This window comes from Apus apus, chromosome 5, assembly GCF_020740795.1.
Source record: "Apus apus isolate bApuApu2 chromosome 5, bApuApu2.pri.cur, whole genome shotgun sequence".
NCBI lineage: Eukaryota > Metazoa > Chordata > Aves > Apodiformes > Apodidae > Apus > Apus apus.
Window position 1 is genome coordinate 26,400,746 of NC_067286.1, and position 22,799 is coordinate 26,423,544.

A 22,799-nucleotide genomic window follows, 5' to 3' on the forward strand; every position below is an offset into this window, starting at 1 on the left:
AAAACCAGCCCCGCCATTGGCCGGTTCCTGCCCGGCCCGGCCAATGGCGCGGCGCGGCGGCTCAGTTCGAACTGCGGGGGCGGGGCCGGGCCGCCCGGCGACGGTTGGGCGCGAGGCGGGGAGCGCGGCGGTTGGCGGCGGTGGGGTCGGTGCGGCCGCCATGGCGCTCGCTTCGCTCCCGCAGCTGGAGGCGCTGAAATACGTCGAGCTCCAGCGGATCGCAAAGGCTGCCGGCTTGAAGGCCAACCTCCGGGTGAGGCTGGGGGGGAAGCAGCGCCACGGGCCTGAGCGAGGGGAGGCGCGGGGAAGCTGCGGGTTCCCGCCCTCCCGAGAGCGGCCTCGGCTCTGACGCTCCCTCCCTGCCCGGCCGGGAGCTGAGGGGAGCGGGAGTCGTGTGGGTAACGTGCCCCGCCTGTCCCCCCGGTTGCTCTCGTTTTGGCTACCGCGCTGGGGCTTGCGGTGGTGGTGTGAGGGCTCCAGCCCGGGCCGGCGGGGTGGGGCGGTAGCTTTGCCCTGAAGCGTCCTTTCGTCCAGAAAGACGCGTCCCGGTGGTTACTTCCCGCCGCAGGGCGAGGAGCTGTGTCCGTGCACCTCCCCGACGGGCAGGCGCTCCGAGAAAACGCTGGTTGTGCGGGGGCCGTTCCTCCGGAGGCATCGGGAAGGGGCGGCCGCCCCGGGCGGCGGTTACCGCGCTGTGTCCCCGCGATGGGCGTAGTTGTGGGGTCGCTTACCGGCGGGGACGGGAGGAGCAGCAACAGCGTGCTTCGGAGGACGGCAGTGCGCCGGGTCGTGTACCAGGGTGGGTTAAGAAGGTGAAATGGAGGCCTGCACCGCTCTCCTCCCCCTAGAACTGCAGGTTTATGGCAGTGAGCTGGTCTCTCCTGGTGGCTGCTGTCAGTAAGTCACTGGGCTGCAGTCAGGCTGCTACGCTGCCAGCAAAAGGCATAAAGCCTTAAAAGAAGAAAGATCCACGGCATCTGTGAACAAAGGAACTCGTCCCGACAGACTCGTAAGACTTATGCTTGGGCTTTTAGGTTACTTTGATTTTAAGCTTCTACATAGAGTTTGGGTTTTGACTTTTCCAATTCCATATTTAAGTGCCTTTCATAGCCTACGATATCAACAACGTAATTTTGCTGTTGTTTTACTGCTGTTGAATATATGCAAGGGATGAGAAGAATGCTTTGCCTGTAGTGTGGCCAAGACAGAAATTATTGCAGAAACGTGATGCCATTTTAACTCATGTTCCGCTAGGCAGTGCTGCTAAAAACAGTCTTTCTCGTTCACCCTTGGACAGTTAAACTCTCTGGAAAAAGATGGGCTGGAAGTAAACCTAGTCAGGGAAACTTATCTGTGTGTCTGTGTGGAGAACATACTACATATTACCTTCAGCCTTAAGCATTTCCTCCGCTTGAGTGAAGCTCTAGGCTTGCCTTATTCCATTGGATTCAGGAAGTGTTCTGCTGCTTGTTTGTTGGATCCATTTACAGGACACTCGTTGAGTTTGTTTTATGATTTAATGCAGTATTTGGTTCATATTTTGTTTTGATTTCTTTACAGGCAGACAAATTGCTGAATGCGCTGAAGGAACACTTTCATGGAACAAAACAAGAAGATATGGTAATAATGATAAAGCAGATGTTCCTTTAAATGAAAGACAGCTAGATCTAACTTTAGTTCCAGACACTAGTCAGTACCAAATATAAAAAAATATTTTATTCTTTTTGAATACTTAGGTGAAAGGGACTAGATACTCACCAGAAAGCATTTGGCATCTACTGCAATGTACTTACGCTGATAACAGTTGTGATGTTTCCTTTATTAATCTCTTGATGTATTGGTTTTTAGCATTTTTACAAAGTTTTCTCTTGTAAGCTGAATTATTTTGTTGAGTGTGGCAATGTTTTTATATTTTTGATAAAAAGTAAGCTGGGATCTGCTTTTTCTAAAATATGTCTATCTTTAAGTGCTTTCTTTGAAATAATCTTTAAAGGTTTGAGGAACTGGTGTAATCTTCGTCAGCTTATTTTTAATTTTAAGAAGCATGGGAGAGTCTCTGATTTTTATTGATGAAGAGTATTCCACAGAAATGTACAAGTCTGGGAGGGTTACAGCATTGTGCAAGGTAGATTTAAAATATAAAGTATTAGTTTTCTATAATCATATTGAAATGCTGTGTAATAAAACAACTGTAGGACTACTTTTTAAAGTGTTTGAACATCGTGCTTTAGTGTTTAGGTAAATGTAGATATTGCCCATTTTTTCCATTACTGTGCTAAGTGTGCTACTGTTTTTCCTCTGTGTGAAATAATTCTTCCAATAATAAAATCAAAGCTGTCTCTCCAGAGTATCTGATGTATGTCCCACATTATAGTACTTTCTGTTGCAGGACACTGAAAAAAATGCATCTGCTTCCATCAAATTTGATGAACTGAATGATCAGGAGGAAATGATGCCTGATTCCACGTGTTTTATTACAAAAAGACGTGGTAAAGAAAAGAAAATAACCAGAAAAAAGAGGAACTCCAATGAGGAAACTAATACTGGTGAAGAAAATACAGGGCTCTCCGATGACAAAGAGGTATATTTGCATTGCTTGTTTTTGTGTGCTGGCTGCCCCTCTTTCCTCCAAGCATAATTTAAACGTGCTTGATTTGTTCTACTACCATTTAGCAGGTGGTAAACATTTTGTGTGTGTGTGCATATAAGAATTACGTGTACAAAACTCTGGTGCAGGTCTTCTGTACTTTGTAGCGCTGATTATGCCTATCTTGATGATATGCTATTCCATAATTAACAGAGATTACATGTTAGCCTTTACTTCATGAAAATAAATTTCTCCTAAGAAATATGCAATTCCAAACCCTTTATCTGAATGTGAGGCTGCTTGCTCTAGTTCATCACAGTATTCTGAATATTAAACTAATTGCAGAATTTATCTAAAGTAAGGCTGCTTTCACTTTCCTTATATAAAAAAGAATTAACAGACATTTGTTGATTGCCTAAACCTCACAACATTTTAATTCTCAGTGCATTCTTTATTCCTGGGTTTTACGACTGAGGAAGGGGAAATATAAGGTGAGATACGGGTGGAATTGTTTTCCTCTAGAATTACATGCAAGTAGTGGGTGATGTGTGTGGAAGAATTTTTCTGCTTTAGAGTTAGAGGAGGGAAATGAAAAGATGAGGAGTGTTAGAGAATTGCACAGTAACCAAAACTACAGTAGGAAAAAGTAACATAGCCAGTCAATTTATTTTTCCTTGCAAATAATTAAGATTTGTCAATAAAGGTAGTTTTATACTAAAATGTTAGAGCTGTGCAGGTAAAAGCTTTCTAATATAGATCTACTGGTGAAGTAACAGGGTAAGTATTTCACACGTTAATTCAGGCTGGACTTGAGAAAATCTTTTGCACAGCATGGTCACCTACAAGGTTAGATGATAATGGTTAATGCCTTACCTAATGTGATACGGAAAACCTCTAAGGATGGAGGCTGTGCAACCTCTCTGGGCAACCTGTTCCGCTGACTGACTGTTCTCAGGACAACAGCCTTTCATTATATCTAGTTGGAACAAACTGTTTAAATACAGTATGTTTGAACCACAGGAGCATTCCGAAATGAAAGAAAACAAGGTGCCTCGAGGTCAGCATGAAAAGGGACAGCAGGTATTCCAAAATGAGGAACAAGTAACTAAAAAGAAAGATACTAAGAATCCAGCTATAAGTACTGGTCAGAAAGAACAACTAGAGAAGACTTCCACTAAAAGTAGTGGAGATGAATGTAAGTAGAAAATTCCAAAAAGTAAGTTTAGTAGCTTGTGCTACTTAAAATGCACCTTTTGGTTATTTTATATTGTCTGCAATGATTCTTGTGGCATGTTCAGTGACCAGGACCTTATCTGAGGATACTGGAAAAAGTCTGTTTCCTTTGTGTACTTGTTTATTTAATGTACAGTAATACAAATCCACAAATTCTGTGATGTAGGAATTCTGCTGGCTTTGACTTCCCAACTCTGGACCTGATGTTTTTAGTGAAGGAGTTCTTGAAGTTCTGAGTATATTTGAGTCTTGTGCCTCATTTAAGTTTAGTGCCTTTTAGGATGCCCCTGAGATGCTACTTGGCTATTTAAGAAGTGGCAAGACAGGGAGTGCTTCCTTCCTCATGCTTCGGTTGCCTTTTCCTACAGTTGAACTGGTTTTCTCATATTCCTCCCAGGAGTAAAGTTAGCAGAGAAGGACATACAGATAGAATCCTTTATAATTTTTTTTAAACTACTTAACAATACCTGAATGTATTATGGTAGGTTGTTTTTTTTTTATAGCTGGTGACTTTCTTAGACCTTCAAACATGATGCTACTGAAAGTATGATTTAATTTCTCTGCTGTTCCTTTGTGCATGCAGCTGACATGAAGAAACCAGTTTGTCTGCCCAATCTCATATTTTATTGATATTGTGGGTCTGTCAAATAAGACATACCATTATTTGCTTCTGCTAGATTGTTCTAAACACAGTCCTTGAGTTGTATTATGAATATTCTTCCTGTTCAGTAGTATTTACAAGGACATTGTTATTGGAGGCCATCTATAATTCTGAAAGTAATTTAGAAAATGAGGATTTTCAATGTCTGCATTTAGTGTTGAAAATTTGATTTTTCAACAATTATTTTCAACACCTCCCTTTTATTTGCTTCCAGTGAAGGTTTGTCAGTGTGTTGAGGTTACCTAAGTTTACTTTAAATTGAATGTAAATTAATACAATAGCAACAATTTGCTTTCAATATACAAATATTGAACTCGATGTGAAGTTAACTGATTTTTTTTCTAAATAAAATAATGTTCACATTTTAGTGAATAATTTTATCTTAATACTATACCCAAGAGCAGAGATTATAATAAAAATAACTTTTTTAGTTTGTCAAGACATGCTGTTACTGACATACCATTTAAAAGGCTTTTCAGAGACTTCTGTTACAGCTCTTGTTTTTATTTCTCAAAACCTAATCCCGCTTTGAGGAGATAAGATATGTTTTGGGACAAATACTTTTAAAAACGTTGTGATGACATTAAAATATTTTTCCCAGAGGTCTAACTATCTTGTCCAATCTTGTTGTACCAGGTGATGCTCGTCAGGCAAGAGGGAAGATCCCTTTATATGTGGGCCGTGCATCTAGGTCTGGGAAAAGAGGAACAAAAGTTACTACACCAAGTAAGATTACCTACCAACTTACCATCTTTAGAAACAGATGTTTTGTCTGTGTGGAGACTTGACTTACAGCTTTTTCCAATGCAAACTTCTGTTTCTCCTTGAAGAAGAGAACATCCTCTCTTTTTTAAAAGGAAGCAAACAAAGGTTCCTAAAGGTTACATTTTCAAGTATATTTTCCAACTTGTACATTCATAGTAGTAAATGCCTCATATGTATGTTACAAAACTGATTCATTGAACACTTGGTCTTTTGGGTATAACACTGGCATTCATGATTTCCAAAACAATGAAGAGCAAGGAAGACATGCTATTGCTCCTGCTTCTTTTGTTTTCACTTTATAAATGCTACTGTTGTAATGTATTACCATGTATTAGCTCATTTTCATCACTCTGTGAAATACATTTGTTTAAAATTTGGAAGTATTCTTTTCTAACTGCAGAATTTAGGGTTTTGGACTAGATGATCTTTAAAGGTACCTTCCAACCCAAACCATTCAATGATGTGTGTATACATAGTCTTACTTAGAGGGATACATTCTATTTTCTTTGAGGCCATAAGGATAGGTGCTGCAAGATTCTTCTGTTAAGTAGTAAATTTCCTTAGGAGCTTATCGGGTATGTGACTCTTATTTTTGGAACTTCTTAGACTTTAAAAAGTTGCATGAGGCTCACTTCAAGAAAATGGAATCTATTGCTGACTACATTGAAAGGAAAAAACAAGTGATTGAAAACTGCAGCAGTTCTCTCTCTGAAGTCAAGGTAAGTGATAACACATAAGAGATCCATTGTTCCCATCCATATTAATTTATTTCCAGAGCCTCTGTACAAGCCCTGTAGAGGCTCTTTAGAGCAGTAGGTAGCTGGTTGTGTGTATGTGCACTTGGATGCATGATCAGTGATACTTAACTACAGTCCTACATAACTAACTGTGTATAGTTATTGGTATATAACTTATATAATTATATGAGTTTTTGTATGTAAATCTTGTATGGTTATGGTTATAGGTAGAGGAACCAACAAGTAAGTTGCCAGTTTTTAAGTCAAAATAATTGTGACAATTACTTTTGTAAAGGAACTCCTGGAGCTTTTGTTTACAACTGTTTGAATTGCTGCAGAACTGAACCAAGGGGACGGGTTATTTTTCAAAGAGAGGGAATTAAATATTAAGTTATTCTTTTGTGCCTTAAAGAACCATTGTCCAATGATTTTATATGACTCTCCTCTAAAATATATGCAATATATGTTGGTTTTGGTGGCCCTGATTCTCAGTTCTTGTATTTAATGCTTATGTGGGTGAAAGCTTCTAATCAGGTCACTCTCAGAGTGCAGCAGATCTTGGGAAAATAACAGTAATCAATATATATATAAACATAATAAAAACACTAACACTGAAAACCATGTTTCTCTTTTCTCTGGCATACAGTATATACTTAAGACTAATTACTTTTGACAGGTGCTCTCCAAAAAATCAAATCATGTAAGAGCATCAGAAAAAGGCACTCCACATAACATTTCTAAGCTGTGTGTTTTCACATCAGTTTAATAATAATGAAACTACTTACGTTTAAAACGTGCTTTGAAAAAAAGAAAGGGAAAAACTTGAAGAGACTTTATGATTCTAATTCACTATGTATTGCCCCTTCCTCTTAGCTGCTTTTCTGATAATTTTTTATCAGTGTGCTAACTCATGATTTGCTTTTCCCTAGAAACAAGCCAGAAGCAAAACATGTTTATTCAGCCCAAATCCAGAAAGAGGCAGATTCTCTGCCACTTGCACTCCGAGTAACCTCCGGCGCTCCCCACGCAGCTCTCTGAACACTGCCAGTCGGAGTATTTTATCTAGGAAATCCTCATTTAATCCTTCTGTCCTTTCAACAGCCAAAATGAACGTCAGGTAAAAAGAGCAAAGCAAAACTACCAGGGAGCAATTTGGTGCAGTAGGCATGAAATAATCAACACTGACTGTGATTTGACACTCTTCTGAAGGTGAACTCCAGAAGAATAATTCTGGTTACTAGCTCTCAGCCTAACTTTTTGGCTGGTTTAACCCTTGCTGTGCTGTTGCTGTGTTGATTATTAATTTTGCTATCTAATGGTAGAGAAATCTTGCTGCTCCCTTAGCTTTCACTTTGCTAAACCATACCAAATTATTTTTCTTCTCTTACTGCATTAGCTGTTCCATTTTTGTCAGGCAAACTAGTAGTCTGTTCTATCTGAATTAATTTGTCTATGAGACTACTTAACCAGAACTGTATTCAGGATTCCAAGTGAGTCTTACAATGGACTCCTCATTTGGGGTTTTTTGGTACTCTCCTTTTCTACACCCTGCATTCTCCCCCCACCATGTTGCAACAGGGGCTCATCTTGTGACAGACTGTTGTAAGCAGGTTTTTTCTAGCAGAAGGGACCAAGTTGACACCAGAAAGTCGTGATGAGTTGCTGAATGAACGAGCTCATACTCAGTGCTATTAAACTTCATCTCATTTCTTTTCAAAACACCATGTGCACTTATTTATTTCTACACAGTAATATAGTCTCTACTGTCTTAGTATTTCCTGAACTTTTGGTTTTGGTAAATTTTGCTAGCTTATTACAAATTTTTCTGAAGTCTTGAACAAAAAAACCTTTTAAAAGAAGGAATCAAAAGGACAATCCCTATGGTACTCCATTGATAAATGTCCTTTTCCCTAGCTTTCTTTTCAGTGAAAATTGTCTACTATTTCTTTGTTGGTTTAGAAGTACTGTACTAATGCCAACTTGATTGAGTTTACTAAACTTCCCTCAGTGATTGAAGTTCAGATTTAGACACACTGTCATTTACCCCTACCCTTCTCCCACTGCTGCAGTACCTGATTTGGGGTCTCAATTGTGTTACTATTTTTCTGATAACCTTCACTTCTCAACTTTTGCATGCCAAGATGATAGCTGCTAGGACTCTTTGGCCCCTGAATAGAGTGTGTGTGGGATTAAGTCAGATAGTGTGACTTCCAATATTGACATCTTCTAATAAACACGGGATGTATGAATGCACTTCTTTTGCAAAGGTCAAGGTTACAAGTTCCTCGTAAAATCAAGTACATAAACTTACTGGCTTTGTTTCTACTTTGAATGTACCACCTTTGATTTTAAGTATATCATAACAAATGACGACAATATTCGTTCCTACTCTGGTGTCCTGTTGGATGATCTTTATTGTCTTCACTGCAGCCCAACTTGATTCTTAGCAATATGTAAACCAAAACAGCACTTTTAAAATTTGTTTCAATTTAATTGGTTCAAAGATGTTCTGAGGTGGATCTTGCAAGCTGCACTTCATCCATAAAGCTGCTAGCCCTCGAAACAGCTTTCTTCAACATTTACTCTTTGTCTTTCTGTATCTTAGAGGCTTTCAGCTTATTCTCAGTACTTTTTTAGTAAGGCTATTACTTCATGCAAGGTTTTGAATTTTATACATGTGTACACACAGATAAACATTAAAAATGTGTGTATGTACACACATGTATACAGCACATATGTGTGTCTTGGTATGCAGGGATCTTAGTATTTTCACTGAAATGTTCAGCTTCTCCCTCTTTGAGTTCCAGAATTTTGTTACTTAGTTTGTTTTCTTTTAATTTTAAAATTAACAATATTTCTATTCCTGCACACAGTAGAACTTTCTACCTGTAAGAAAGGTAGAATGTGGAAGCTTCTGTATTCTGTCACATTGCTTACATTCCTTGTAGGTGACTAATTTTATCTTCATATTTCTAATAATTTTCAGGTTTTCTGAAGCTACAAAAGATAACGAGCATAAACGTTCTCTTACCAAGACTCCATCTAGAATGTCTCCAGACTTGCAGATCTGCACACCTGATAGCCAAAAGAGCTGCAAACTAATTAACCAGAAAAACAGCAAGGGAAATGAAGGAAGTAATGATCTGAGTGTGTCAAAAGGTAAAATGGATGGCAGATATTTGGCTCTTTCAGGTCAATACTTCTGTCTTATTGTATTCATTTTTTTATAACCTAATGTCATGTAGACCCAGGTTTTAATTTAATTTTCTAATTTTTTTACTGATTCTTTAGAAGCATTAGTGGTTCTCTGTTTCCTTTGGCTTCCAGTGTTTTCACTAAAATGGTTCGGTGCCAAGACTTAAATATATGACACCTGGCTACCTACAGAAAAGCCTAATATAGGATGTAGGGAATAAAAATAGTTCTTAGACCCTTAGGGACTAGATAGCAAAAGATTCAAGTAATCGGTACAGGGAGATCCTGTCTGTGGTGACAGGAGTTCCTGATGCCTTCTCAGAGGTCTTGTTCTCCTTGCGGGATTGGCAGGCACCAGGCTTCTAGCTGTGTTTTAGGATAACCTTTGTTATTATCAGCCTCAGCAACCCTGATGAACATGGAAAATAAAGGTCTATAAGAAAAAGCAGAACTCTTTTGGTTACTAATGTTCTCTGCACCAGCACAGCTCTGCTATCTAACCACTGATGTCCTGGCATCACAGGTATGTTAGCACCAGTCAAGGGACCTGTTAGGTTAGCGAGAAAGAAAAGTTCCACTCCTGATCTGGAGCTCGTATGTTCTGGAAGAATGCTTCTTTTCTTACATGAAAATCCACTTGGCTCAAAATAAGCATGACTAGAAAACAGTTTGCTCTGAAGGACTAGAACAATGCATGGAGGTCTATATGCTCTTCTATAGCATAATCAGAGGGGAAGGGCTAATACTCTATAGCTCTTGTGCTCTCCAGATCTGAAAGCTCCCTATCTCGAAGTGAGCTGTATTTGTGCAATTCTGTCTTTAAGGGGTAGCAGACAGTAGCATTTATTGGCAGTAGCGTTTATTTACTTTATAATTGTAAGGTGGTCTTCACTGGCACTTTCCAACTTGCTACATACAGTGAAGTTCTTGCTACTATAATGACAATATCTTGATGCCTTTTGTAGTTATCACCCCCTTCAAGTTTGCAGCTCACTCTGCAGAGCCGACAAGCACAAAGAAGACATTTGATCTCAAAGCAAGTCTCTCCAGGCCACTTCCATACCAGCCACATAAAGGTACTGTCGTTCTGTGTAGCTTGTGTTGGTCATGCCCCTTATAGTCAACTGCTCATAAAGGTGTTAAATAACAGGATATAGCAAAGTTTTCAGTCTCTTTACCTGTCCCTTTCCCTTCCTCTCTGGATTCCCACAGTCTGTGGACTGATGTGTAATGTCCATGAAATATATGCTTTAAGAGTCTCCCTACTGAAGAATAAGTCTTTATGACCAAAAGCCCATAAATACAAGAATAAACATTTTTGTATTTGACTGAGTAGGTCTATGCACAGGGAATGAGAAAGCCTCTTTTAAAAATGAGGCTTTTTTTAAAAAATGCACTTTTGTGGGAGAAGCTGAACTTTGTGTGTTGAGTGTTACTTGTAAGTAACCTGTTACAACTTATAGAAAAATTACCTGTAAGGAATGGGCTGGAGAAACTGATAATATAACTGAAGAGGAATTTCATCTTAAACTCAACCAGCAAAAAATAGGCTAGCTAGTATAAAATGAACGGTGAGAAGTTAAGCACACAATTACTAAAATAGTAATGCAATTGTCTCTCTTTTTGCCCCTAAATGGTAGGAAGACTAAAACCTTGGGGAGAATTTAAAGAAAATACTGTCCTCAAGAAGTCTGTCAGTAGCAACATCTCTTCACGTAAGAAAGATTACAAACAGCCGCATCTCCAGACAAGGTTAGTGCACCACTAGCTTTTTATGAATAGTGTTATTTAAAGTAATACTAGGACTTGTTTTTCCTTTTAGGATTTAAATATGGAGTTGAGGAAAGAAGACTTTTAATATAAGTGATTTTTGCCTAAAATCCTCTGTTTAGACTCTCACCTTGGAAGAAGCTGTGAATATTGACATATCGTTACCTTAAATGTTAGACCCATATGTCTAAGCAGAAGTATTTGCCTGAATGTTTGGATTCAGTCTAACATTGAATTGTTTTCTCTGCCCATCGCAAATGCTGCACACTGGTTAAACAGATGTTAGGCCTTGGTCAGCTTCAGATTCCTTTGTTTTCTTGTGCATCTACCTTTAATATAACTTGACACGGTCTCTCTCTTTTGTTTTTCCCCTTCAGGGAAGAAAGACGTGAGAAACATGAGCAAGAGAGAAAAATGAAAAAGGCTCAGGCTCTCAGAAACCGTAGAGGACTATCTGTGGGTTAGGAGGAGTAAGAAATATCTAAGAAATCACTGTAAATATTGTTACTGTCATGTAAATATTTGTGCTGTCTGTGTATGGTTTAGGTTGCTGTTAGCAAGCGGAATCCAGAGAGCATTGGGTGAGACCATAAAACACATCTGAGTGTAATGTTTTAGTTATCAGCTTCAAAGAGATGCTAAACTTTTATGAGCTTAAAACTATCTTGAGTTCGCTAATGATATTTGCATTTAACTTATTTAACAAAAAGATGCTAAAGCAGAAAATGTAAGGAAAAAAGATGCTCAAGAAACCTCAGTGCAACTTAGGCCAGATTTCCCCACCAGAAAGCATTTGCTGACCACTAGAATGCATGCTTTGGACAAGCAGCTTCAAAATGTCCCACTGATATACTCCAAGACAGGAGTTGGAGATGTCTCCTTCCCCTGTTCTCCAGATCAGTCCCTAAGTTACATAACAGAGCAATTATTCAGCATTTCCAATTGCATGCCTAGGGATTAGTAGGGAATTTTCAAGAGAAGAAAAAATATTCAAGCTCTCTGGAAAACTAGAAGCTCAGAGTGTTAACATAGTTGTAAAATATCTTATTTAAAAAAAACAGCTGAAAAGTAGCTTTACAAACTACCAATTGGATGCTTTGAACAGTTAAGTTCATTTTGTTCCTTTCTATGGTAAATAGATGTCAAAATTCTGCTTTTAATGTCTGTGATGCTTAAAAGAGTAATGTAGAGGCACATTCAATACTTTAGATGTAAAAGTTCTTGTTTTTCCTTTTAAAAAATACATAGAAAAGCTCTCTGGATTTATTATGGATGGAACTGGAAAGGTAGTTTAAGCTCAGCAAGTAATTTGTTCAGTGTACTTTGTGTCCTATAAAATATGCTGAAATGTCAAGAACAAGCTATTTTTTTGTTATAAACTTAGTACGAGGGAAAATAAATATTTTGTATATACCTTGTTTAGCACTGGTTGTATGGCCTCATGTACTACGTAAAACCACCTTTGTAGTGTAGCACTAGTTTTGTTCACACATGTATTTACTACTCAGTGTCTTGTCATGAGTTTGCCTTACCCATTAGCCTGCCTGCCACTTCAGGAAAGTGTTCTGCTATCTTTAGAAATTATAACTGTCACCTCTCTTCTGCACTTCAGTTGTGTAATTCTGTGCAAGGGGAAAATGATAGCACAAGACACTGCTCCAGCTTGCTTTTTTGTGGCATCTTCCATATAAAATATAGGTACACTTAATACTTGTAACAAACACACAAGGTCACCCCCGTGGAGTCAGTGCTTTGATTAGATTAGTTTGTGACAGCTGAAATGAAACCACTCAGCACATCTTCTTTAAAGTGCTTCTCAAATTACAAAAAAAAACAGACTTCTCCTAAAAAGGGAGGTTTTGAGTTTCTCTGCCACTGGCTGAGGCTGTTACTTCTTAGAACACAGCAGAGTGAAGCTAGTTGCACACATCAGAAGTGTTTGATCTGACCTGCCTCGTAATGGTGCTAATTAAGCTGAGCTGTGCCTGCTTAGGGAGCAGGCACTAACAGGGGTTTCCTTTTGGGAGATTACTTCATGTCAACAACATTAGCATCAACAGCTCTAAACTAAAAGCCAAGCTCCCTGCACAGCTACTGTTTCAATGTTGGCAGTAGCAGCTTTTTCTTTTTTCAGTTACTCAGAGGAGCTAAAGGTTGAAATGCTTCTTCCACTTCTGGTGCTCCTCTGAAAATTTCAGTGGCTGAGTCACACTGAAGCACTGTTCCCCAGAGTATTAATTCTCATACTCTTCCCAGTTTAAAAAGTAGTAGATATATATGTCTTACAAGCTGTATAATGTAAAAAAGGAAGCTGTTGTACAAAAAAGAACTACAACAAGCTCACAAAACACTTTTATTTCTATAGAGGTCAGGACAGGAGCCAAAACTTACCCAGTCAACAGTTAGTGTTTTGTAAGTACGAATGCATCTCAAGTCTCCTCAGGTCCTGTTCCAGTCCATGTATGCACAGGATCCCTGGGATTCTGTATCTGGCAGCTCAAAGATGCCAAGTGTCACTGTAGTTCAATTACTTCAGTCAACACTTCATGCACGTATCTCTTCACTGTTTACTTAGAATCTTCATGTTGATACCACGCTTTACAAAGTGTTTTATAAAAATGAACCAAGCATCTGAAGACTGTCCCAAAGGACACCAGCCCAACCTAAGCTGGAGGATTCTTTTCATATGTTTCATAGGCAAATTCTTCTGTATGAGCTCTGTCGTTTAGCAGACCAATAAAATCAATCTCCAGCTGGAATGGACCATCTACTTTATCTCCAATTGTGAATCCAAGGGTACTAACCTAATTAAAAGATAGCTACATTAGAGGAGTATAATATTAAAATCAACCACAACCCTATCTACCACTGGGGTGTTTTGCAAACAATTCATGGCCAACTTCTTTAAACAGTGGGTTTTGAAGTGCAGCATTATTTCACTACCACATTTTCAATACAGTGGGAAATTACTTTGTCTTTCAACCACTGTGTTGAACCCTGTCTTAAAAATAAACTGAGCCTAAAGTAACACTTCAATTTTTATCCTTCAAGTTTTGCATCATGCCAGTTTCATCCTGACTGAGTGTACAAAATCTGTTACAATTCTTCCATTAACAGGAAACACAAACAATGTAATTAAAGGTGGACAGGAACTTCCATTCTAGATCAAATCATATGCATGCTCTCACATGACAGTGCACCAAAAGAGACTAGCTCCCTAATTTTCTCCCTCACCACTATTCAATTTTTTTTTAAGTCTTTTTTCTAATAAATTCCATATATACCCATGTGGCTCAGGCATGTTTCATGTTAGCCTGTGGCTTGCCTGAAAGTGCTCTCAGCTCTCACATGTCACCAGTCACCTCTCAAGAGACTCCAGTGCTAGCAGATCTCACACCACCTACTAAACTACCTGCCCCAAAGCCCCACCAGAAGTGCAGGACTGAGCCATACCCATGATTTCAAGGACTGCTGTACATGCAGAAGAATAATGCCTAGGATGTGTCAGATAAAGTTGGATAGTTGAAGGCTGAGGCTAAATGTATATTGCAAATGCATGCTAAACAACAAAGCTGAAGTAACTCGATGCATTGACATTTCTCTCAGATCATTCCAGTGTTTCAAACACTGTCCCCCAGAAGCCAGCTCTACAATCAGCCCCCTGGCTTGTGGAGCCTGAAGAGTTTTCAAAGCTCCCTCTTTCTGGTGCATATTGTTACAGGTGACAATGGGAGTCACTAAACTCTGCTCTGAGGAATCTTCCTTTGCAAGCCCTAGATACATATTCTATGTCCTGCCTTTTTATTCCTGTTTAACAATGCCATTCCTGGGAAAATATGTAGTAGTACCATGAGGGACCAAAACATTGCATCTTTAATTGTCTTCACACCACTTCCCCTATTTTTAGGTTTCTTTAAATTACTTTTGTAAAATTACACTTCACATTACGTGCAAGTGTCTCGTTCTTACTGCAAAATACTAAGCATAAGATAACAAGGAATGAAAACTAAGTGGAGGATGCTTAGATCAAGTCCTGTTTTGTCCCTTAAGCTCCTGATATTTTTAAACACCCCATATATAACTTTGTTTTCATTTACTATGTTGGATGACTTATATTCCAAATCCTGATAAATTTTTCATTATTTGTATTAAACAGGCTTTTTAAAGAACTTTGTTTCATAAAGCGTATTTTTTTCTTGTAGTTGATCCAGCTTCTTCATATCATTCATACTCACTTCCTACAGTCTCAACTTCTGTTTTAAAACAGGGTGGTTTCATGCTGCCAATCACTGAATATCACTCGGAGGATACAGTGTATCCTCAGCAAGTTTGCTGATGACACAAAGCTGGGAGGATTGGCTGATACACCTGAAGGCTGTGCAGCCATTCAGCGAGATCTAGACAGGTTGGAGAGCTGGGCAGAGAGGAACCTAGTGAGATTCAACAAGAATAAGTGTAGAGTCCTGCACCTGGGGAGAAAAAACACCATGCACCGATATAGATTAGGGGTTGACCTGCTAGAAAGCAGCCCCATGGAGAAGGACCTTGGGGTCCTGGTGGACAACCAGTTATCCATGGGACAGCAATGTGCCCTTGTGGCCCAGAGAGCCAGTAGTATCTTGGGATGTATTAAGAACAGTGTGGCCAGCGCGTCAAGGGAGGTTCTCCTCCCCCTTTTCTCTGCCCTGGTAAGACCACATCTGGAGTATTGTGTCCAGTTCTGGGCTCCCCAGTTCAAGAGGAATAGGGATATGCTGGAAAGAGTCCAACAGAGGGCTACAAAGATAATTAAGGGACTGGAACATCTGTCATATGAGGAGAGGCTAAGAGACCTGGGGCTGTTTAGTCTGGAGAAAAGAAGACAGAGAGGGACCTTATTAATATCTACAAATATCTGAAGGGTGGATGTCAAGAATGGGCCAGTCTCTTAATTGGTGCCCTGTGATAAGACGAGGGGAAACTGCACGAAGTTATAACACAGGAAGCTCCACCTCAACATGAGGAAAAACTTCTTTACAGTGAGGGTGATGGAGCCCTGGAACAGGCTGCCCAGAGAGGTTGTGAAGTCTCCTCTGGAGACTTTCAAGACCTGGATGTGTTCCTGTGTGATCTGCTCTGGGTGTGCCTGCTGCAGCAGGGGAGCTGGACTCGATGATTTTCAGAGTTCCCCTCCAACTCCTATAATTCCATGATTTGCCCTCAAATTTTTCCTAATTTAGGTCTTTTTGTTTGTTGTTGATGTTTTTTTTTTCATTAAAGCAATTAGAAATGGAAAGAAACATTTCAGGTGACCAACACTGATTCAAGTAAAAGGCCCTTTATTTTCTCCCTATATAACATTGTTTTCCTTTTGGTAGTCACTGGGTATTACACTGCCCTCAATTGCATATAGGACAGTCACTGAAAGTTAAAAAAAAAAAAAAAAACATGGAAAGATTTTTTCCAACATGTTTCTTCCTGTGAATTATTCTATCCTTTTGCAGAAATAAAAATTACTAATTTACTTAATAGTTACACTAGAAAGCCTGAACAAAAAGAAGCCTACAGAAACACCAGCTAACAGCTCACGATCAAGGTCAGTGATACAGTATATCCTCAAATAAAATCTCATTATATGATATTCCTTAGTCTTCTGTCAGGGAGAAAGTTTATGAAACCTACTTTTATTTTTTTTTTGCAGTACTGTGCCAACCAGCTCTTTAGATTTTAGTCACTTCGATCATTCTTCAAAAAAAAAAAAAAGTTTTTGAAAAGCCAAGTAAGTTGTGAGTTGTTTCTGTGTTATCTAGATCTCTTGTAATATTTTGGAGCTACTCTGAAGTAAACTGATACCACTATCACTAAGTGAGATAATTTAAATACAAAGGCAAGCACACAAGAATAAGTACCTTATAAAAAAAAAAAAGAGGACCTTCAATTTCAAATTCAGAAACTTTAAAGGGTTTGTAAATTATCTACATCATGACAATACAGTCTTAAAGGACCTTTCAGATAGGTAAAGCCTTAGGAAAACTTGCCTTGTCTAACCAGATGGGATGCTGGCTATCCTGGACTCTTCCCCGACTGGACAGGAAGAACTTGGAGAATGGAATCTGACAGAAACAAAACCAAAACCAAACCAGACTTCAGTGTTACTACTACACAAAAGCTTAAACAAAACAAAACATGTGCTTTAGTAAATGAAAGAACACTGATACATCTGGTACCAGCACTAGGTTGGGTACACAGAACTGGCACAGAGAAATGATCCACATCCAATCCCATGAACCACTTGCAGGCAGCTCCAGCCCCACACTGTTCTGTGGTGGCCACGTGTCGCCATCATGCAGGGGCATTGCCCTGTTAGGACACACCAAGAGGCTGCAGCTCGGAAGGTGGCTGTTTACATGGAGAATATCTCCTTCCAATAACATGTCAACATAAAATAGAAATCAATGAAAACTCTAGCATGCACATATATTGACAGCTCATCTGTCCCCAGGTTGTGTTTTTCATAGTGCAGCCTTCATACTGAGGCATCAATATTCTAGCAAAGCAGTTCAGAATAACGTAAAAATGACTTTGCAGTGTGAAGAAGAAAGAGGAGGGACTGTGATAAGAGAAAGGACACAGGAGGGTTGGCTGCTAGCAACGACTGGACAGTGGTATTACAAAGCACTGAGCGCCAGGGCATGAGGACACGTAAACCTCCTGAACTTTGTCATCAGCAAATTACAACTTCCCCACATTTAATCAGAAAAGAGCCAAAACTCCCACTTCTTACAAATATTATTTTGTGCCGCAGATTCAAAGGCTATAAATGACAAACCGTGCTTTGGAGTCTTTGACTGACTCCAGAGAGTCAGCAGGTTAAGTAAACGCTGTCGCAGGGTACAAATCCTACACCTGCCAATGTCCATTTGTGACAGAAATAAAATGGTTATCGTAGAGAATATTCCTGGCAGCACCTGCTAAGCTTCAATGGCTGTATCTAATACTTCAGCAACAGCTAACAGCACACATCAGGTAAACGTGGTGCATCAAATCTTTAATACAAAGTGTGCCCTCCCACAGTCCAGTGGTTTACAATTTTGGGAAGTCCCAAGCCAAAGGCATGTCTGTATGAGGATACACAGCAGAAACATGCTTGAATGAGCAGCAACAGCAACAAACCAAATGTTGAAAGAATTCCCCTTCCATAAACCTATGGCCAGGACCCTGAGACAGTCTCATTGGTTTGAAAAACTCATTAGTTCACCTTTATTTCCTCCCAGTATGGGCCTCCTCGGGTGAACATGAAGTAGTTGTAGAGGTCATCTTTGTGATGAGAGAAGTAAGGGTCTGTATAAATGTTTACCATCCAAGGTCTGCCATCACCACGGACACGTAAATACAGACTGTTGAAGTTTGACCAGTCATAATACTTCTTCCTAGCAAAAGACCCCTACAAATTAGCAAAAAAATAATTATTCCTCCTTAATAAAGGGAAACTTCCATTAGAAAGAGCAGAGAAGTACTGCTTTGACCACTGCTCTCATTATTATGCCAAATAATATCTACTGTGACATAGTGAAAACTGGGTTACTCTTTCATCATACTAACTGCTGATCCCACTGAATTTCCTTCAGCATGGTATTAGAGCTCACATATTGCAGTATTACCATTCTGAGGACTCATGCTTTAATTATAAACCACAGTCTTGTAACTATCAGAAATCAGACCTTCTTCCTAGGACCAAATTCCCTACCAGACAAGTACACAGACTATGCAGTGATGGATCAGCAGTAAGTTTAATGTAGCACAGTAAGTTTAATGTTCTGAGATCAGCACTAGATTATTCAGAGGTGATTACAAGCACTGAAGAAGTGAGATACATTATTCCCTTGCCTTTTTGATGCCTGACATAAGCACTGGATATTTTTAATGTTTTCCAGCTCTTTTTGTCATTAACTGCACTTAACTAAATGGACTGCAAGTGTGTCTAATTCTCATTTTTTTCCCCAAAGATCCCAAAGTCCCAGTATTGTGATCTGCAGACAGGTAAGAGTCTTCAGAGCTACACTGACATCACCTGGAGCAATGCAGGGGTCAGGGCTATTCTTGGCCAAAATTGCTTCAACCAAGTAAAAATTGTCACCCAAAGTTCAGAGGTTTCCCCTTTATCTTACAGCACTACTAGAGTTAGCTATCCACTGTACTTGTTGATACCCATCTGATGGGCAACAGGATGCACAGATCACCAATATATTAATACAAGGCCTGCAGCTACTTGATTTTATGGCTTTGCCAGTTTTGAGCCTTTTTACTTACATAAAGAAGAGCCTTTGGATTTACGTTTTCACCCTCTAATTTAAAACTGCATTATACACTCTGCTACTTCAGAATTAGGAGGCAAAAGTGTGGGTCACTTGTGTAAGTCAGTAGCAGCCCTGGGAATTTTAACTCAGGTGAGATTCAAACTGCTGTTCCATTCCCCTGGCTCACTGTCACCATTCTAATCAGTGTTCATCTGCCTCTCATTGGTATGTTGATTTTGCTTGCTCATATTCTCTGCTCTCCAAGTTTCTGGCCCAGAAAAGATTTTACCTGTGTACTTGTGCCAAGTTACAATCAACAGAATGGACTAAGGAGTTAAGCATTTTATACACCGAGTTACAATGTTCCCTTCCTTTCAAAGCTGCTTAAAAATAAGGAATTAAACAAGCAGTATCAACACTAAATACATCCATTTCTGTTTTGCTCAGTTCTGAGCTATCAAAGATTTGTCTTGCCTTCTATGATTTACAGTAGGAGTCAGACCTTTAAAAAGCACATTTCAAAGCATTACTTTTTGTTCTTGTGAGGAAAAAGATGAGCTCATTCATCTAAACCAAATTTGATGAGTAGGCCAAGTTAAACCCCAGAAAGTTTTTCCTTATGACTCATTCAATTAACTTCAAGTTTAGAGAGACATCGATTTTAATCATACCAGTTTTGGATATAAAGGTTCATTACAGATCCTTCATGACTGTCTTAATGTGTGGATGTCCTGTTGTAGAAAAGTAAACGTGTTATTCCTTTTCTAAGAAAGGAAAACAAAATCCAAGTAGTCTAATTTCCTTTCAGGTCAAAGGACACAGTAGCAATTACACCTGTGAAGGAATATCTAATACTGCTGGAAGTGATCAGTCACAATTGCAGTCAAACAACGGTTCACTTGTTGTTACCAGGATTACCCAAAAATGCTCTCAAATCAAATAACTGAAGCTATGCAAACATGGATCTGTACTTACCCTTAGTGGTTTGGATCTCATACTACAATATCCACTGTATTTGGTTTCCCCATCACGAGGTACTTCCGTATTGAGGGTTCCATATAGCATGGCAGCCTGGTTATTCCTACCCAATTTGAGGTAAACTTCACTTTTTCCTCCAATCTCTACATCAGAGGAAATAACCCATTTATTTAAGTCTTCTTGGCTCCGAAACTCCCACAACACCTTTGTCTGTTCCAACAGGTAATGACTGAGTGGATGGCCTCCAGGTCCTACTAAGTAGTCTTCAGTCTCCTTCTTCAGCATGCTTAGCTGAGTCTTTAAGACATCAATGCTCTTCTTAAAACTTAAATCAATATTTTGCCAAGATGTTTTTTTCTCAGGCTGTGTCCCTGGCCTTCTGTAGCTGCTATACAATTTTGACATGGAGCTGCTGAGGAGAGGTCCAAGAAAGGGATGCAAAACCTTGTGCCTGCAGCATCTGCCATGTAAATAAGCACTGTTCAGCAAGGCAGTCATTAAAGCCATGTTGGTAAATGTGGAGAATTCACTTCCAGTGAGGCAATTCAAAAGGTTTGCAATTAATTTAACAACCAAGCTAGTAAAGAGCTATCTTACTTTTGTTAATGTCCACCTTTAATGAAAAAGAGAAAAGATAAATAAATAAATAAATACAGGATGCTCATAGAACTGTTTCATCTTTAAACCAGATATTAATTAGAAATCTAAGCCACTGGAAAAAGGAATAAAAAATATGTTCACAGCAGGTAGACCCTGCTGCTCTATGGACCAGAATGACAGATATGGTGCTTCTTCCATAAGTCATCCAGTCCCTTGACCCCTCAACGTATCTGTATTTACAATTCCAGGGAGTTTGCAAAGACCAAATAATTTAATATGGAAGACTGCAATTCAATAGGCTATTTTATAAAGCTTTGAAAAAAATCTGAAAATCTCTTTGCTTCTCTCTGCATCAGTGCTGGTAAGAACAGTTAGCTATGTTATTAGTCTCTAACTCATAAAGGAGAGCTGTAACATTCAATGCTCTGTACAGAGGTTATTATCTCTGACTCATAGGATTAGTCAGACTAGTTGCCTCGTTTTGGGGTTTTGTTTTTGTGTTGCTTGTTTGTTTTTTTGGCAGCAGAATAAATCCTAAAACTATTTCAAATCAGTTCACCTTCTCTGGGCTTTTAAGAAGGAAGTCAGTCAAAATGGATTACAGAAATGGCATACTGGACCATTTAGCTTATTCAATCCCCCTAAGAATTTTTAAACTAAAAACTAGTCTTCCCTCTGCCCCTTTCACCCACAAGATCTTCCGAGCTTGGAAGCCCCACATAATTCCCTGCTGCAAGCTACCATTTAACATTAGTGGGAAGATCCTTTCTTTTTCCGTGTTTGAAATGCCTTCTTTCTCTTGCAAGACGAGACAACATGCAGAAGCTTGCTTTACACAGCCTAACACCTTATTGGGAAACTAGTCTGGATATTTAAACAGCTGCATTGTCAGAACTTGCAAACCATCTTAGGGTGGTCTGTTACCCAAACACAATACATCTAAGAAAGCACTAAAGCCGTATATTAGCAAACACTGCCAAAAGACTTGTGGTGAGCCACAAACCGTCCTTCACTCACGGTAAAATTCAGTACTGTTATACACCTCACGATTAAGCTGTGCACCGGGAACTTACAACCCCTGAAGTAACTCAGGCTGTCTCTGTCGCGCACCCAGCACAAGACGGGCAGCAAGCTCCTACAAGAGGTGCCCCTGCCCCTTGGGAAGGAGGGGAAGCACACGCCATCAGAGCAACCAGACCTGCCCAGGGATCCGGGACCAGCCCGAAGCACAGCCAGAGGAAAAGCACAGAGCAGCTGCGGTCCGGGGAGCCCCGCCCAGCGCAGGCTCATCCCTGTCTCCCCTGCGCACCCAGAAAACGGGAAACGTTAATAAACGGCACTTGTGCCCGACCCCGGTCCCTGCGCCACGGTTTCTCAGCGCGCGGACCCAGCGCCAGCACCGCTCACCGCCCGGGGGCTACGAAACCCGGGCTTCCCGCGCCGGCCCCGCACCGCTCCCCCCCCGCACGGCGAGCTGCCCCGCGGCCCGGGCACCGCGCCCGGCCCCCGCCCGCCCTCCCCGAGCCCGAAGGGACGCGGCGAGGCCGGGACGCGGCGACGGGCTCCGCAAGAGCAGCCGCCTCGGCACCCCCGCCTCACCTCACCGCCCCCTCGCCGCCTCACCTCCGCCCCGCCGGCGGGTCCCGCGGCTCCCGGCCCGGCAGGGAACACGCACCGCGCCGCTCGGGTTCCGGGTAACCAGCCTCTCCCGCCTCCTCCCACGGCCAGACGCTCCCGGCCCGCCGCGAGCGCGGGGAGGCCGCTGCCCGGCGCCGAGCTGCCGGCTGGCAAGAGCCTCGGCGCTCGGGGAGGAGCTGGAGCGGGAGGAGAGGCCCGTCCGTGAGCAGCACGCAGGCGGGGCAGGCAGAATCGACGCTAATGAGCGCCAGCAGGCCGCCTCCCGCGCGGGGCCGCCAGCCGGGAGAGGAGAGCGGCGAGAAGCGGGCGGCCCGTTCCCAGGCCCGTTCCGGGGCCCCTTCCTCCTCCTCCTCCTCCTC

General features: G+C 40.8%; 2 protein-coding genes across 5 annotated transcripts; one reads left to right on the forward strand and one right to left on the reverse strand.

Annotated features, from left to right (window-relative positions):
- Positions 1 to 145: 145 nt before the first annotated feature.
- On the forward strand, positions 146 to 13,277 carry NUSAP1 (nucleolar and spindle associated protein 1). The gene is made up of 11 exons (XM_051621050.1): positions 146 to 253; positions 1,561 to 1,620; positions 2,390 to 2,581; positions 3,608 to 3,782; positions 5,118 to 5,207; positions 5,853 to 5,965; positions 6,913 to 7,100; positions 8,970 to 9,142; positions 10,144 to 10,254; positions 10,819 to 10,930; positions 11,326 to 13,277. The coding sequence occupies exons 1-11, from the start codon at positions 161 to 163 to the stop codon at positions 11,411 to 11,413; spliced, it is 1,395 nt and encodes a 464-aa protein (XP_051477010.1). The 5' UTR covers positions 146 to 160; the 3' UTR covers positions 11,414 to 13,277.
- NDUFAF1 (NADH:ubiquinone oxidoreductase complex assembly factor 1) lies at positions 5,098 to 22,798 on the reverse strand. Of its 4 annotated transcripts, none has more exons than XM_051621051.1 (5): positions 22,426 to 22,798; positions 20,200 to 20,815; positions 18,186 to 18,371; positions 16,966 to 17,040; positions 13,289 to 13,752 (listed from the first exon to the last, which is right to left on the reverse strand). In XM_051621051.1, the coding sequence occupies exons 2-5, from the start codon at positions 20,707 to 20,709 to the stop codon at positions 13,612 to 13,614; spliced, it is 912 nt and encodes a 303-aa protein (XP_051477011.1). In that variant the 5' UTR covers positions 20,710 to 20,815; positions 22,426 to 22,798; the 3' UTR covers positions 13,289 to 13,611. The 4 variants fall into 4 exon arrangements, with proteins under 4 accessions (XP_051477014.1, XP_051477011.1, XP_051477012.1 ...); XM_051621052.1 differs by having other exon boundaries at positions 20,200 to 22,103; XM_051621053.1 differs by lacking the exon at positions 22,426 to 22,798 and adding an exon at positions 21,876 to 22,241.
- Position 22,799: the final 1 nt, after the last annotated feature.